At 42.2% G+C, this 17,834-nt stretch overlaps 1 protein-coding gene across 4 annotated transcripts in view; it reads right to left on the bottom strand.

Moving 5' to 3' along the window:
- The window catches only part of SLC9A6 (solute carrier family 9 member A6), a 56,999-nt gene extending 40,891 nt beyond the window's left edge, over positions 1–16,108 (bottom strand). For 2 of the 4 annotated variants that reach the window (XM_075539576.1, XM_075539572.1), the window contains exons 1-5: positions 15,700–16,054; positions 4,067–4,266; positions 2,653–2,730; positions 2,278–2,354; positions 1,874–1,986 (exon numbers count right to left, since the gene is read on the bottom strand). In XM_075539576.1, the coding sequence (XP_075395691.1) occupies positions 1,874–1,986; positions 2,278–2,354; positions 2,653–2,730; positions 4,067–4,266; positions 15,700–16,021 (790 nt within the window). In that variant the 5' untranslated portion in view covers positions 16,022–16,054. Of the gene's footprint in view, positions 1–1,873; positions 1,987–2,277; positions 2,355–2,652; positions 2,731–4,066; positions 4,267–15,699 lie in introns of all 4 variants that reach the window. The other 2 variants (XM_075539575.1, XM_075539574.1) reach the window with 2 other exon arrangements.
- Positions 16,109–17,834: the final 1,726 nt, after the last annotated feature.

Below are 17,834 nucleotides of genomic sequence, written 5' to 3'. Positions count from 1 at the left end.
ATCTATGGCCAGAATAACAGCTGCTATATTTACCATCATCAAAAGTCAACTTTCAGGTTAGTACGCCATGAGAAGAAAAAATACAATCTTTCTGGAAAATTATTATACAAGGGTCCTTAAAAAAATCATGTGAGATGGAAGTTACATTGTAACTTCACTTACTAAGTCACATATAGCTCAAAAGATGTTTCCCAAATTAGGCAATACCGTCCCCTAGGGGGCACTGGAACGACCTGTTGGGCCGTGAAAGCAGATACCTGGTTATAGCACAGGCATTTTTAATTGCCTTTTTGTACAGGGGTGTGGTGAGTTATTTCTTTTTCTGAAAAGGGGGCGGTAGGCCAAATAAATCTGGGAACCTAGGAGCTAAAAAAACCCAAGTCAACACACAAGATTAATATAACCAGGGTTGAAAGCGCCTTCTCAATAGCTAACTAAAAACAGATTTGAAAAGGTATACTTTCTACCATAGAGCATTTCATCTAGAATATGCTGGTCCTGAAATCTAGAAAGAGAAAGGGAAAAGGAAGGTGGGAGCAGCACTGACAAATTTTGAAAAGAACTTACGCCTACCCTTGCCATAGAATTGGGACAAATGCCCACACAAGTTAAAAAAAAATTAACTGTTTAATTTACAAAAGCAAGGGTTTGTACTTGAGCTAGCCAGGCAATAGCACTCATAATTTCACTTCTCACAGGCTTTGCAAAGCTGAGGAACTAGCCTCCGTCAAGAAGACACAGAAAACCAAAAACAATGGCTCCTTGCAAAATTCAACCTGCTTTTATACTGCTAATACGAGCAGCTACAAACCTAATGGGCAGTCTTGATGGTCTTTAAGGAAACATTCTGATCTTGTTTTTAAAAGGCCAAATTATATGAACGTCTAAACTGCATAAATGACTGATATTTTAAAATCATCGCTTCTAGAATATAGGGCCCATTATGCCTCCTTCCCATATTGCCTTCCATTGTTAACCAGGGAAATCAGAAATCACCTGAGGAGCCTACAGTGAATTGCAGAAGTAGACAGTTCAAGATGATGACCATATAAGTTCAAAAGGTAAAAGAGAACAAACCTGTACCAAGATCATAAAGTAAATTAGAAGAAAACTTCCATTTATTTCAGAAACTAAATGTCTATGTTTCTTTGTGTTGAACCTTACGTCTATCATCCTAAGTTCCTAAATTTAACAAAACTGTTAAACTCACCAATAATATTTCAGGAAAACCAAACATCACTCATTATAATTAAATTCATCTTATAACATGAGTTTTCAGAAGATTTGACACATTAAATACACAAAGGAAACAACTGTGCTAATGACAAAAGAATTTTATAACCTTCAGTCCAATTCTATAAAAGCAATGAATTCATATATATCATAGTCCACCAATGACCCCAAATTACTGTACACCTGTGTTAGAACACAATTGTCTTGTAACAATCATTTCAAAACCGTTTTACTGCTAAATACAGGTAGCTGAAGGTAAACAGAAGGTTTTTAGGGGACTGGTTTTCTAGAAGCTTGAAAAGGAACCATTTAATTTCTCGATTTCAATTAATCTGGCTAATCTGCTATACTCAATCACTAGAGATAGAGACCAATCAAAATTCCAAAAGAAAAGACCTTACAGCCCTTGCCAAAATACCATCAAACATTGTAGATCTGTAATAGGCATATGTAATAAACAAAAGACAAATCTCAGCATCTGTATGCTTAAGCCAAAAGAAGCTGACTCTTCCGTATTCTTTTCTAATTGCCAAGTACAGTTCTGTGGGAGGTACTTAATCATGAATTCTACATGCACATGCTTTTGACTGCAAAACATTGCACCCTAAGTATTTACATTCCCCTCTTGTGGAAAACATACCCGGGTCAGTCGCTGAAACAATGGCACCAAACAGCAGGCAATCTGTGAAGTAAAAATCACCTGCAAGCTGTCCAGTAACTTTCATCAGTGTTACACAGCCATACATTATTGACCTGTTGAAAGAAAAGAGTTCTACCTTAGGAAAACCACCATCTGCTAAAGAAGCTGGGGCTGATGTAGTATCACTAATGAAATGCCTTTGGGTTATTCTCAAATTTAATGTAGGCTGCTTGAATATGGTAAATATCTTGGCCTTAAGAGACATTTAAAAACTACCTACGTGAATACACTCTTCTGCAAAAGTACTCAAGACAGATCCAGGACTATATTACTGATTCAATCAATGCATATTTCAAAATGATCATTTCGAGGCTAAAAAAGTATGCTAAGCTTCAAGTACTTACCCGATAACAAAGCAAGAAATGGCTGTTCCAAGGAAAGCGTACGCTAGGATAGACCCAAGGTTTCGAAAGAAATGTCTCTGATTAAAGAAAAATTACACTGTGTTAGAATACTTATCAGTTATTTGGCAAGGAAAAGCTGCTGAACTAATATTAAATGTATGATTCATTAAAGGAAATAAGTCAGAGGAAGCATTCATGTGAAGGCATTAAGTCTTCGCATCTAAGAAGGATAAGCAAAAAAAAAAAAAAGAAAGAAGAAAGGATAAGAAATTAAAACAAATGGAGAAGGGAAGGGCCACCTAGTATATGTCTCTGAAGGGTCAAACCTAATAAAGCCCGTGAAGTTCCGAGTGTACGGAATGCAACAGCACTTACCCTTTTCAGACTGTATCCTGCATAAAAGATGATAGGAGGAAGTAATATGTTGAAAAATACTTCTGGATCGAAAGTAACCTGTTGAAATAAAGAGTTCTTTGAGCAGGATTTCTTTGGAAGCACCCATTACATTACCAAGTCATCAAAAATGAGGGGGGTGGGAGGAAAATAGTGATCAAATATAAGGTTATCAATGTGTCAACACAAAAATATTTCGTATTTTTTCATGCAATTTTCATAGCTTTTGTCCTACTTCACAGTCAAAGTAACAAGGGGAGTGTTAGGATGCTCAATTGTTACATCTGCGGAAGGTGTTTCAATCCAATAGTAAAAATCTCTGAAAGAGAAGAAAGTACAAACATATCTTCTTCCCTTCAAATAAACCCAGGGCTCGAGACTAATAACATCAAATATGAGGGGTGTGGCACTCTGGTTGATATGAAGAAACAGACTTCTCTTGTATACGTGACAAGATAACATTATGTTAACAGTTCTACAGAAAACAGATTGCTCGTCCTGACAGCCCACTTACTTTAATTTGCTATAATACTGCTGATGTCCCAGTCTGTCATGAGACTATGGTTAAATTTGACGTGAATACAAAGAAACTACACATAGACCAATGCTACAACTTTGTTTACTAGGCAAATTAATTCTCCACAGGGGGAAATAACTCTTATACAAAGTAGAGTTTAAGTTTACAGGCAATTTTAAAAGCTCTGAAGATGGTCAGGAACATAACTAAGGAGCTGTGAAAGCCCAATCCTGCCAATACAGGAACAATTGAGGTAAACAGCTGGGGGGGGGGGGGAGTAGCACTGAGAAGCTTCATGACAGACACCATGAAGTGCGCAGAAGAAAGCATCTCCTGGAAATGTCTGGAAGCCAGTAAGAGGCCACCCAATCTCTTATGTAAATCTTTATTGTATAATAAGATCCTGAAGTTGTGTCAAAGTACAAATCAAAGAAAGCTTAAATTGTGTTCAGTACAAATTGCAATCAAAGCAAAAAAGAATTCATGTAAATATTAGTCGATGAAATAAATGGCATGTTTAAGATATTATCTAATAAACTGAATGTGCTAAATGCTATAAAACGATAAAGATTAACTGCAAAAGTGAAGCAAACAATTGTGAATTTTGTTTACTTGATACTGTCCACCATTTATTACAAGAATGTAAACAACAGAGTGAAACAAAACGGGTTGCAGAACTTAGCCTCCATCCGGAAATGAAACTGACAGACAGGTCCATTTCTGTAGCATTACATTACATTCGTTACTTGAGGTTTTACTTCATTTAAGATTTGTTTTTAGTATCATTAACAATTCATGGTTTATTTTTCTTCTGAATCACTTTGCTGCAAGTTAAACACTTAAAAAAAGCCCAAAGATTCCCTTTAACTAAGAACTTACCTTTCTAAGCATTTCATTATCTTGAACGTTATTGAGTTCATGGGAACTAATCTCTCCTTTCAGCGTATACTCATAAAATTTCCCACTAACGTTTACCAATAGGGTAGTTGGACTTGACTGCACTTCACAGCTCAAGGTCACATTATTTACATCGCTTGGAACATGAATGCCATATCGCAGCACAAGGCCCACCAAAAGACCTGGAAATAAAGGAAAATGTTAGATCCTCCTTGTAGAGACTACTTTTGTACCCCATATACTTATCTTTAATTTGTAACAACAACTTCTCAAGATAGTCCCTTTAGACTTAGAACCAATTTTTAGACCAAATGTGGTTACATTATGGGCTATTTCTAAATTTACAAATCTGAGAGTCCAAATCTGTAGATGTCCAGTGGGAGGAGGGGAAATTGCACAGATGACCCCATTTCCAAATCAATACATAAGTGGTGAAGCGGGTAACAAATGGAGAACTCAAATGATCTGAGAATAGAAATTCCATATGATCCAGCAATCCTTGTGCTAGGTATATACTCTAAAGAAGTTAAGAGCCATAACACAGACAGACATACACACTCCCTTGTTCATAGCAACACTGTTCACAATAGCAGGACATTGGAAAGAGCCTAAAAGCCCAGCAGCAGACAAATGGATAAAGAAACTTGACACATATACACAATGGAACAATCGCTAAAAAGCAATGATGAAACCACGAAGAACCTCGGGACATGGATGGACCCGGACAACATTATGATGTGTGAAGTTAATTAGTCATAAAAGGGCAAATATTACATGAGACCACTATAAGGATAGAAACCAAGACAGACATGCATACTAAAGGGGACACTTTGGAGGCTCCCCAAGGCAATGAGAGTGGGTAAGGGTGGGAAGATGAAGTGAGGGACTAAAAAGCTGACAGGTATTGACTTTGGTGAAAGTGAGGATAGAGATCCATTAAGAGGGAGAAAACGGGGAGGAAGGTTGGGATAAAATTTGGGACAGAGGGTTTGAACTTTTTTTAAATCATTTAATTGGGGACCCGTACAACACTTATCATAATTCATCCATCCATCGTGTCAAGCACATTTGTTGGCCATCATCATTCTCAAATCATTTGCTTTCTACTTGAACCTTTGGTATCAGCTCCTCATTTTATCCCCCTCCCTCCCCACTCCACCCTCCCTCATGAACCCTTGATAATTTATAAATTATTACTATTTTTCCATATCTTACACTGTCCGACCTCTCCCTTCACACATTTTTCTGTTATCCGTACCCCAAGGAGGAGGTTATACGTAGATCCTTGTAATCGCTCCCCCTTTCTACCCCACCTTCCCTCCACCCTCCAGGTATCACCACTCTCACCACTGGTCCTCACACATCTGTCCTGGATTCCCTGTGTTTCCAGTTCCTATCTGTACCTGTGTACATTCTCTGGTCTAGCCAGATTTGTAAGGTAGAATTGGGGTCATGATAGTGGGGGGGGGGATAAGCATTTAAGAACTAGAGGAAAGTTCTATGTTTCATCGTTGCTACACTGCACCCTGACTGGCTCATCTCCACCCTGCAACCCTTCTGTAAGGTAATGTCCAGTTGCCTACAGATGGGCTTTGGGTCCTCAATCTGCACTCCCCCTCATTCACAATAATATAATTTTTTGTTCCTTGATGCCTCATACCTGATCCCTTCGATACCTCGTGATCACACATGCTGGTGTGCTTCTTCTATGTGGCCTTTGTTTCTTCTGAGCTAGATGACCACTTGTTTACCTTCAAGGATTTAAGACCCCAAACGCTATATCCTTTGATAGCTGGGCACCATCAGCTTTTTTCACCACATTTGCCCATGCAGCCATCTGTCCTAAGCGATCGTATCAGGAAGGTGAGCACACAGTGATATGATTTTTCTCCTTTGATGCCTGAAACCTGATCCCTTCGGTTGGGACTGTTGAATGCAGAGTTGATGGCTTGAAATGTAAATACACACACACACATACACACAACTAAATCACAATAAAAAAATCATCAAAAACAAAATAAGGCCTCCCCTTCAAGAAGCACAAAATCCAGTAAGGATAGAAAGCGAATAAAATTATAATGCAATATATATGTATATAAGGTGGTTTTTTTTTAAAAAGGGCACCTAATCAAGAGTGAGACACGAAGGAACTCTTTCCAGAGCAAGTCACAAAGTAGAAGCAAAGGTGTTCCAGGTAGGAGAAAGGTAGTACATACATGTCTAGTCCAGAAAGTGTGATAACACAACCTATTCAGGGGAACACAAGTAGTTAGAATGCATGGCTCAAAAGGTACAGGTGAAAAGTGAAAAGAGTTGAAATCAGAAAGATCTGCAAGGGCTAAATCATAAATGACTTTGGATGTTGAAGAAGGCAGTTTGGACTTAAACCTGAAGGCAAAAGGAAGTCACAGATAAATTATTAGTAGGGGCTTGATAGCAGATTTTTATTTTGGAAGCATTAATCTAGACTTTTCGTAAGGTGCATTTGAGTCAATTCTAAGTCATATCAATACCCCTATAGGAAAGAGTAAACCTCCCCTATATGATTTCCGCGACTATGATATTTATGGTCGCAGATGTGGGTTCAAATTGCTGACCCTCTTTTGGTTAGCAGCTAAACCAGAGAGATCACTGTTGGTTTTCAGTTAAGAAGAGCTGAGAGTCTAATCTAAGGGATGGGTAATAGGGAGAGGGAGAGAGAGAGCGGAATTCAAGGATTTCTAGAAAGTATTATGTAGAGCTCTCATACATAAAGGTTCTCAACCTGTGGGTCGCAACCCCTTTGGGGGGTCAAACGACGCTTTCATAGTGGTTGCCTGATTCATAACAGTAGCAAAATTATAGTTATGAAGTAGCAATGAAAATAATTTGAGAGTTGGAGGGTCACCACAACATGAGGAACTGTATTAAAGGGTTGCAGCATTAGGAACGTTGAGAACCACTGATGTAGAGGAGTTGGTAATTGGATAGACTTGGAGGAAAGAGGACAAAATAATAAGGGGAGTCTAAATTGACTTGGTCACTGCAGGGGTGGTGAATTATTTAATGTGGTTCTTCTAGTCTATAATTCCCACCAAACAGCCCTTTATGAGTGGGTTTGGTTAAGCAGGCTAGGAAAGACACAGATAGGATTCACCTGTGAATAATTGTAAACAAAACTGATTGGCATGCCATCCTGCTGGGTATAAAAAAAAGCCCTCTGAGAAGGAGGGAGAATCTCATTACCAGCAAGAGCCATAAGTGGACCAGGTCTTCTGGACCTCAAGATCCCTGTGCAATGAGCCAGGATCCTGGATCCAGAAGTGAGCTATGATATCAAAGGAGCAGTAGCACCAGCAGCAGCAGAACCAGGAGCCACAACATGAAATTGAGTGGTGGTCTCCTCAGTCTTCAGAGCAAGAAAAGCTGAGTGCCTTGGGACAGGAAACTGGCTTATGGAATGGAGTATCTCTGGACACTTAACTGTGGGAGCTGGATTTGCTGACCCAGCAAAGTGGGGCTTTAGCATCTTTGGGCTGAAGCTTACTGGAGTAGGTGCCTCTGGGCACTTAAGTTGGGGAACTAAGTTCGCTGCCTCCAAAGCTTAAGGTGAATACCTTTGGACATTTGTTAGTATCCCTGAAGAAAGAGCCTGTGACATGTCCTGATGAACAACTGTATCCTGAGCATTGGAACCTGTTAACTTCTTTAACAAACCCTTTCATTGTGATTGTCTGTGTCCTGGTAGCTATTGCAATGGATTATTCAATTTAGATTAAAAAGGTAGAGAATAGTGTTAGAGACAGAACACCACAGCAACTAGGTGGACAAGTCAGCCTGAGCCCTAGGGGGACAGCAGTACCAGAATACGGGTAGAAGAACTAGCTAGCAGGGAAAGGCTAATTTCAGTTGTGGGCATGTTGAGTTGGATGTACCTGTGACACATGCACAGATGAGTATGTAAAATCTGGATCTCAAGAAGAGGGAGTTTCCAATAGAGAGAGAGAGAGACTTGGCTGTCAAAGCTGGATGAAGTCAGATTTAGATAAGATTGCCTGGGAAGCAAATAAAACTAGAAAGACTATAGCCAATAACGCTAGGATCATGCCTATGAATAGGTAATTTTAAGGGACTGGGAAGAGGAGGAAAAATGAATGAAGGCATCTAAAATGGGAAAAGCGGGGGAGGGGGGGCATTAGTAGTGGTAAAGCATTCAAGATGCCAAGGAAAAAGTCAAATGTTAGAGCAAAGTGGAATAAGACAGGCATTCAGAAGTATCCATTGGGTTTGCAAACAAGGACTCGTTGATAATATGTTAAGAGCAAGTTCAGGGGAGTAGTTGAGAGTATAAACCAGACTAGACTGTTAGGTACCACCGAGTCAGTTCCAACTCATAGCAACCCTATGTATAAGAGAAGGATACACTGCCTGGTCCAGGAAAATTCTCACGATTGTTATGCTTGAGCCCACTGTTGCAGCCACTGTGTCAATATACCTTGTTGAGTGTCTTCGTTTTTTTCACTGACCTAGTTTACCAAGCGTGATCTTTTTCAGGGACTGGTCTCTCCTGATAACATGTCCAAAGTGCATGAAACCAGATCGGTAAGTGATGATGCAGAAACCAAATTCATCATCGAGTCGACTTCTGTCTCATAGTGACCCTATGGAACAGAGGAGAACTACCACTGTGGATTCTGAGGTTTTAAATCTTTATGGGAGCAAAAAGTCTCATCTGTCTCCCAATGAGCAGCTGGTGGGTTCGAACTGCTAACCTTATGCTACCAGGGCTCCTCTAAAGCAAAAACAGAGAGGGACAAAAGCAGCAGTTGGCTGGTAAGGGAGGAGGGAGTAACATCCTTCTAGTCAACTTAAATGCACATTTTTAAAAAAGTGATTAGCAATTAGCTAGTAAACAGTACAATGACATCAACTTTTTAGAAGTGTTAACAAATATTGCTATTTATACAGAATCCAAGATACTCTCTGAAAATATCTCACCTCAAAAACAAATGCTCCAAACAAAATAAAAACTTGACTGTGGGGTATCAACTGAGTTTGGGCATAACCCAGAAAAGGCTATGGACCAACAGACAAAGAAAGATGGCTCTTTTCTCAGTGACTCCATAAGACTGGTGGACCAAAAAACTCAAGAAAAGTTGATTTTTTTGGTTTTATATACAAAAATATCATGGGTCAACTATTGAAAATAGGATTCTCAGTAGTAAAAATTCACACATCCTCAAGCCCAATTTTATAGAGAATAACATCACTGGATCAGCTAAAAAAAAAACATGCCTTAGGAGCCAAAATAATGGCAAGGAGAATAATTTAGGTTAAAAACAAATAGTAAGGTATTTTTCTTAGACTATCAGTCATCTGAAAAAGTAGAATTGAAATCACGTTAATTTGGGTTCTGGAAAAGGACAAATCCTAATCCCGGAGTTGAAACAATTCTTGATGAAGAGAAAGTGGAAACCAGAGGGTTTGGGTAATAAAGGGGACTTTAGATAACTTACTGCCATCGAGTCCATGCTGACCCACAGTAACCTGTTAGGACAGGGTGGAACTATCTCTGTGAGTTTCCCAGACTGTAACTCTATATGGGAGAAGAAAGCTTGTCTTTCTCCCACAGAGCAGCTGGTGATTAGATAAAGGCACGGAAAATAGTAATATTGTGAAATTTCAAATGACCACTAGCTGGAAACAAAGACTTCAACCACAAGGAGATATCATTCACAATATGGGTCTCACCCCTCCTACACAGTCCTGACCCACTTGTGCTGGAAACACTCCCTTTCTGATAGTAGCAGAAACTAACTGCAGCCCATCCTTCCAGTCTGTCACATTTCATATCTCTGACCCCCAAAGCTGCAGGAGGCCCAAACTTCTCATATTTCTATGGATTAAAAAGTTAAACCAACTCTACATTTGCTTAAGGAAGGTTGTAAATCTCAGTGTTAAAAGCAAATTAAACTTCATGAACGTCAAAAAATCTTTGCTGACCTCTGTAAATTTAAAAAGTGTTTAATTCATCTTTGTCTCCTGGCACTTTCTTGACAGTAGCTCTTCCGACCTTTATCCTCCTCCTCCTCAAGCCTCACCCCTACTGCCTCCATTGCATTGCTGAGAAGATGAAGGGGAGGTAACATTTGACATAAGCTGCTTAATTCCAAAGGCTTTCCATCTCAATAGATGGGTGGATCCCGGCTCAGAAAGCCTCTTTTCCAAGGAATCTCTTTAACCTAGGATCTTGAACCAATTCCCATCCAACTTCTACATATATTATTTGATAACAACCTTGTGAAACAGACATAAACGAATCAGCCGTTATTAAGAGACTTATCCAACCTTATTGAGGAGTAAGTGAAATCTAGGTTTTCAAATTCTCAGGTTTCCGGATTTTCTAATCATCTCCTCTAACATACCCAACAACCTCATCTCCAGTAGTACTCTGGAGAACCCAGATGGTCTAGGTCTTCAGGAACTCCTAGCCTTCCAACTTAGGAGTATTAGCATCCTATATATTTGATATTACAGGACTGATACGAAGTTTAAATGCAGTAAGATTCATAAGGCACCTAACATAGTGTCTAACACATTAGTCACCTAGGCCTCACTTGCTGGAATGGTTAGGTTCCCCAAACCACATAACTAGGCAAAGATCGGCATTGTGTGAAAACAGAGGACCATATTAGATCACAAAATGGGAGATGACTATATAATAACTGTATCATGAATAGCTGGCAAATCACATAATTACACAACTGTCAAACACTAAAGGAGCCTTGATGGTACAGTGGGTTATGTGTCAGGCTACTAAAGCCAAGGTCAGCAGTTCAAAACTAGCAGCTCCAAGGGAGATGAGGCTTTCTACTCCTGTAAAAACTGAGTCTCAGAAACTCATAGGGGCAGTTCTACTCTCTCCTGCTGGGTTGCTATACATCACTCTCACCTTACACCTCAGTATTCATTACTTCCAGATTCATGTTGCTAATAGGTAAAATATTCAGATTTGTACAATCATCATACAATGCATTATAAAGAGATATTTGCTAAGTGAGTTTGTATCCTGCTCAACAAATGTTACCTATTAACATCTATTAACACGTCCGTTTGTCTTACTGTGGTGGCAATGCATGTTGTTTTGAAACTGGAAGCTACACCACCATTTCAAACACCAGCAGGGTTACCCATGGTGGAGTGGTTTCAGCGGAGCTTCCAGACTAGGAACAAAGGCCTGGCCATCTACTTCTGAAAATTAGACAATGAAATCAGGCAATGAAAACCTTCTGGATTTCAACAGCACATGATCAGATTTGCCGACTTTGCACAGTTCATCAGGAGACTAACTGTTCTTGGAGGAAAATACGTTAGAAGTAAGCAAGAGAGACCCTCAGTAAGATGTACAACAGCAGCAGCAAAGATGGACCCAACCACATTGGCAATCTTGAGGATGATGCAGGACTGGGTAGCCTTTGGTTTTTTGTATATCCGGTCGCCATGAGTTGGCATTTACCTATCTACTCAGTCACTAGATTTCAAGTGCTTTGCAGGCAAGGAGCTATGATTCATACTTGTATTTCCCATCATATGAAATGATTATTAGTGAGTCACATTAGGTACACCTGGGACTCTGGATGCAGTACTTATAAGGCAAAACTAAAAACAGGGCCCCTCCCCCAAAAAACCCAAACCATTTCTTCCCTATATATTGCTTTCTATACCATCTGTAAGCACACTACAGTGGTGATCGCTTTTCAGGCTTAGCTACCTGGGAAACTTTTACTTCCAGTGACTCAGTTTTATGCTTCAGAAAGCAACCCAAATGAACAGAGCACTTTGGTGCTTTTGAGATGATATAGTTGTAAGTGGAACAATTGGTCTATATGTGCTACGCCGAGAAACTGACTACATGGGCCATTTACACATTTTTATGGTTGCTTTTTTGAAATAAAAAGGAAAGGCTGATAATAATAGCACATTTCTAGGATTTAGGCTGATAATCTGGAAAACTAAAAAGCCACCAGTGGGCTGAAACCTAGAAGTCCAAGCATTCTCAGAGCTTGTTCACCTGGAAGTAAAGCTTGTTCACCTGGAAGTAAAGCAGAAAAGAAAGGTCTCAAATAACATAGCAACACAATGGCTGGGACGGTGAAAGATTCCCAAAAGTAAATAACAGTCATTCATTAGGATTAGAAAACTTTAATTTCTGTGCTACTGAAAGTACTTTGGCCCAATCCCATCTTTTCTTAAACTTGATCTGGGAGTCCGTCAGGAGAGTAAATGCCCTGTCCCCAGTGGCTGAGAATACACCCAGCAGAACATGTGGCAATCCAATGATTTCTGCGTGTACAATTTAGTTATGCTGATTACATTGCTCAAGGCAACCCTTCTCACTTTCCTGTTTTAAACTGGTCCTCCCCCATTAACATTCATTAGCTTCTTGCCCAATTTTTCCCATTTATCTAGTCAGGCTGATCCCTTCTAGACAGTTCTTTCCAAGAGCACAATGTTTACTGGCCTTCAATCCTCCAAACCGTAAAATTCAGCTGCACAGACACATGGTCTATTCTTGACTTTACTATCCCAACATCTAGCACTTTACACAACATTGTGATGTAAAATTCATCATTGGTGCCTCAGCCTCTTACTCTCTTCTCAATCAACATACTCTCTCTCCAACCAGGGAATCCTGTATTTTCATCACCGCTGTCCTCATGCTCATGGGCCAGCAAAAAGCTGCTCTTATGAAGAAATTCAGAAGGCATGTTATACGACAGCACATGGCCTGATGAAAACTTAAGGTGTTATCTAACCAGAGGATTTGTAGTTTGACAAGAATCAAAATCGTAAGCCAAAGGAAGAGAAATCCTCCCATGCAGTTGCAAGTGAGATTTCTTCTGGCACAGCCAGAGGTATGTGGTTTAGATGAATGAGCACAGGCAGAAAAGATAGGGGCTTGGATATTACCTGTGGAACCTTGACAACTATTACCTAGCACTTCTGAAAACCGCAGTTCCTCTTCTAGCAAGACAGAAAATTTCACTGAGTCATGATACTCCATGAAAATTTTAGGTGGCTTATAATGAAGTGAAAGGAGCCTTAATGAGATTGTGGGTCAGATGTTGGACTGCTAACTGCAAAGCCACTGTTCAAACCCACCAACCGCTCTGTGGAAGAAAGATGAAGCTGTTTGTTCCCATAAAGATGTCCAGTCTCAGAAACCCTACATATGGTTGGTTCACTATGAGTCAGAATGAACTCGATAGCAGTGAGTTTGGGTATTTGGCTTTTGCAAAGTCATAACAACCTCCACTTCACTGGACGGTCCTGAGGATTAAAAAAAGGCTGAGTTGGACTCAACTTGATGCAATGGTTTGGGATTTTTGGTTTACATGTACAGCAAGGAGTCCCTGGGAGGAGCAACTCCCTCACTTTTCATTAACTTAGAAACGTCAGGAAATGCAACCAAGTATCGTATATACTCGAGTAAAAAATGACCCGAATATCAGCTGAGGCACCTAATTTTACCACAAAAGATGCATGAAAAATGTGCTGAAAAACTCGGCTTATATACCAGTATATATGGTAATCTTCTATTTCTACTTCACTCTGAAAGTTAAAGGAGGTGAAAGATAATGGCTACCAAACAGCACAAGATCATTCTAAATTCCTATTCTAGATCATTCTAAATTCCTATTTGTTTTTAATTCTTTATTTCCATCTTAACTTACAAGGCCGACCAATGTAAAGAACTGTTTCAAGCTTAACTAGAGAAAATAGAGTTATGCCAGCAATAATAACCATAGCAAGGGTATCATTTATTGAGGATTTATATAGGGGTCATCTCATAGTGACCCTGTAGGACAGAACAGAACTGCCTCTGTGGATTTCTGAGATTTTTAGCCTTTGTAGAAATAGAAAACCTCATATTTCTCCTGTGGGGCAGCTGGTGGTTTCGAACTGCTGATCTTTTAGTTAGCAGTCCAATTCACTGATGAGTTGAAATCAACTCAATGTCAATGCATTTGTTTGATGGAGAGGTCAAATACTAACCTAAGCACATTTCTTCCTCACAATAATTTTACTATTACATTCTCTAATTTATCGACGAGAATTACTTAGAAGGAGCATTCCCTAGATTATATACGATTGGCCTACAAGGACAGGGACCCCAGTCTGCATTGAGACTGGCAAACTGGCCTGTGGTCTAATTTTTCTATGGCCTGAGAGCTAAGAATAATTTTTATATTTTTATAGGGTGGTTAAAAATGTGTAACTTATCAGGATGATGTACTTACCGGGCACTGTGAATTCCATTCAAAAATCTGAAATATACAAACCACCAAATCTTGCCCCGAACCAGGAATCCTGGTGAGCAGCATATATTTTGCACCCAATCTTAAAAATGTGAGATCTGTCTGGGTTTCTGCGTTTTCCTGATGCTCTCCCTCCACTCCACACACGTGTGTGCACACACACACACACACACACGCATGCACAACTACCTCTCCTGCATGTTTCAGAAGCCTGTATCTACTGGAAAGGGTGGTGGGGTGGGGGCGTGGAGATGTCTTTTTGTGCCAAAGCTGCTTCTACCGACTTGCAAGTCTGACACATCAACCTCTACAAGCTCATCCATTTAAATCTGTTCTAAGTGAAGATAAACAACCTTCACTCAGGAGCGGTACTGAAAGGGCTTGTCTGTCTTCACCCTGTCTCTCCCTCATGGTCACCTTCCATTAAGATGTGTCCACTTGACACATCTGTTTCCTTTCTAGAGCTTAGCTCCAAAGGCCTCAAAGCCCCTGAGCTGCTTGACCATTCTCTCCCATGACCACAAAATCCACATAAATAAAGAACCTCAAAAAAGAAAGTCAACAGAGCTGTGAAGCTAGTGACTTGACTGACGCCCCAATAACCTCATGCCAACAGAAAGCTGGCATCTGGGTGGTGGTTTTAAATTACTCCTTGGCTGCACTGTCCCTAATCTTCCAGCACAAGCCCCTGAGGGGAGAACAAACTCTTCCTGGTTCTCACTTCTGCTCACCCCATCAGAAGGGTCAACCAGGCATATCCAGAATCTGATGTTCCAGACACAGGACCCAAAGGTCCTGTACCTCGGGAAACGCCCCTCCACTTCAAATTTCACACTTGACTTTTTACTTGGCCACCGCAGGAGTCACCCTTCGAAGGGCAGGGTGTAGCAAGAGCTGGGTAATGGGTAAAGGTCGCTTGTGGGCCCCCCAAAACGCCAGGATCTGAGCAGTAGAGCGACTACAGCAGCCTCCAGGGGCCTTTCCCTAAATGACAACCCAAGAAATGGATGGAAATGATGTCTTCTCCTCCCCCAGTTCCCCCGGAGTCGAGCCTGGGCACCCACACCCCGCCCACCCTCAGCGGGGGGTGGGGACAGCGCCACAGTAGGGGCGGGGGAGAAAAGGGGGTGGGGCCTGAAGAGAAACGGGGTGGAGACTGGGAAAAAGGGGTGCCAAATGGAGGATTCAGGGTGAGGTGGAAAAATGGGGGGCGAGACAGAGAGGTGGGGGTGGAGGGCGAGGCTGAAAATGGCAGGCGTCGGGGAGCGAGTAGGCCAAGGACGGCGGGCCGAGCGCAGGGGGGGCCCAGGCACTTGCCATAGATCATCGCTAGGCCGGTTTCGTGAAGGAAGCGAGCCCGGCGGTGCTTGAAGAGCCAAATGGTGAGGATGGTGAGCGTGAGCAGCAGGATGAAGATGAGCAGGTTGGCGCTGTCCTGCCGGTGGCTCTCCTCAGCCTGCTTCTCGGACACGATCTCCTCGTCCATGGCTCTCGCTGCTCGGCCAGCGCCGTCCGAAGCCCGGGCCCAGCCAACGACACCCACTACCAGGAGCAAGCAGAGGGGTCGCGTGAACGCCCGAGTCCGGGGGCCGCCCAGCCCACGGCCGAGGGGCGCCCGCCGCCAGCCGCGCCGCGCCATGTCTCACCTCCCACCCCTGGCCAGCCCGTCCGCTCCTCACCCGCGGCTGCCCGCGACCAGACCACTCCCAGAGGGCTCACGGGAAAGGGGCGGGGCTCGGGCTGGCCAGCGGAGCGCGCACCGCCTCCGCGCCTCCGCTCTTAAAGGGGACGCGTCACCCCCCCACCCACCCCCACCCCGGGCCACGGAGAGCCCCACTGCCCCTCGCCTCCTCCATCCCCACCCCCAAGGTGCGCACCCCAGCGCTGTCGTGGCAGGAAAGGCTGTGGAATCTAGCCCACTAGCTCCTGGAAAAGAGACATCCGTTCATTGTGACCAGCCTGGACAGACAGATGGAGCCCATTCTAAGCGCGCTCTCCGGGAAATCGATCTTTCCTAACCTGTCTCTCTATTGTCCCCCTGAGTCTCTTAATGGACTACGAGGTTGTTCCCCTGGGACTCACCTAAATCTCCATCTCTGTACTTGTAAATGGGATTCTCCTTGATCGGCTTTCATTGGCAAAACAAACAAACAAACAAACAAACAAACAAACAAACAAAAGCCCACCCCGACGCTGTAGTCATTCATAAAAGAATGGACTCAAAGGCATGGGCAATGCATGCATCCGCTACAGGTTTTCTTGTGTGTAAGCACCTAGACGAGTTGTCTCTCACGTTAGGGAGATTCCATCAGTTCTCGCTCCCATGCTTCCTCACTGCCCTCCAGTCCATTCCAACTCATTGCGACCCTACCGGATAGAACTGCCCTGTGGGTTTCTGGGACTGTATGTCTTTGGTGTTTGTGAGTTTCTCTGTCTCCTCTTGATTCAGTTGTAACTGATGTCTTGAAGCCTATTTCCCCAACTAGGAAGTCACCTTTGACCTTTCATCTCTTCTTTAAAAAAAAAATCCCCTTTCTTCTCAGCCTGCTACACCTCTGGATTTTTCACACACCAGAATGTACAGCTCTAGCCTCCATAGTTGAGCTTGGTCTCTGAGACCAGCCTGCTTTCTCCGTACTTCTGAGCTCACCCCTGAGTCTGTATGGGATCTTTGTTTTTTTGTGCTTTCCTTTCTACCTCCACATGAATGAACTGCACATCTCCCACCCTGACCTATCACCCTTTCTTCAGCTGGCTACTGAGCCAGAGGCTACTGCCAACCTCAAAACTTACAAGCCAAACTCCTCCTGCCAACCAGCTGAGTGATTGCAACTCCTATCAACCCTCCAGAACTACTCTCTAGGGTTTCCAGGCCTGGAAATCTTCACAAGCAGTCGCCTTTTTTCTCTCTGGATTTTAATAAGGTGACCAGATTTTAACATTGCTAAGGCGGGACACCATTGATAAAACTCATATCTTGGCGAAATAGCCACATGGCTGCCGAAAACCATATACCCTCGCTTGTCGTGCATTCTTTCCAAAAATCAGGACTTTTTAAAAAGCCGCGGGATGCGGGAAAAATTGTTAAAAATTGGGACTGTCCTGCCAAAAGCGGGACGTCTGGTCACCTTATTAGTGCTGTCCTTGTCATTGGCAGCCCAATGTGTAACCCACAACGTTAAAAACCCGAACCAAACTCACTGCCATCCAGTGGATGAGGCATACTACAGGACAATGTAGAACTGCCGTTGTGAGTTTCCAACCCTAACTTTTTATGGGAGTAGAAAGCCCCCCCCAAAGCTAAAGCCACTTAAAAATTAGCTCTTTATGCCCACCTACTAATGCATGTCCTCTCTCCATTTCTTCATATTTTATCAATCCGGCTCCAGCATTCTGCCTACATGATTCTCCAGTGCTTTATGTCGTGATCATAGAACCTCCCTGTTTTTTTT

This window comes from Tenrec ecaudatus, chromosome X (genome assembly GCF_050624435.1).
Source record: "Tenrec ecaudatus isolate mTenEca1 chromosome X, mTenEca1.hap1, whole genome shotgun sequence".
NCBI lineage: Eukaryota > Metazoa > Chordata > Mammalia > Afrosoricida > Tenrecidae > Tenrec > Tenrec ecaudatus.
The sequence above is the reverse complement of the archived record's forward strand: the minus strand, read 5'-3'. Positions and strand labels throughout refer to the sequence as shown.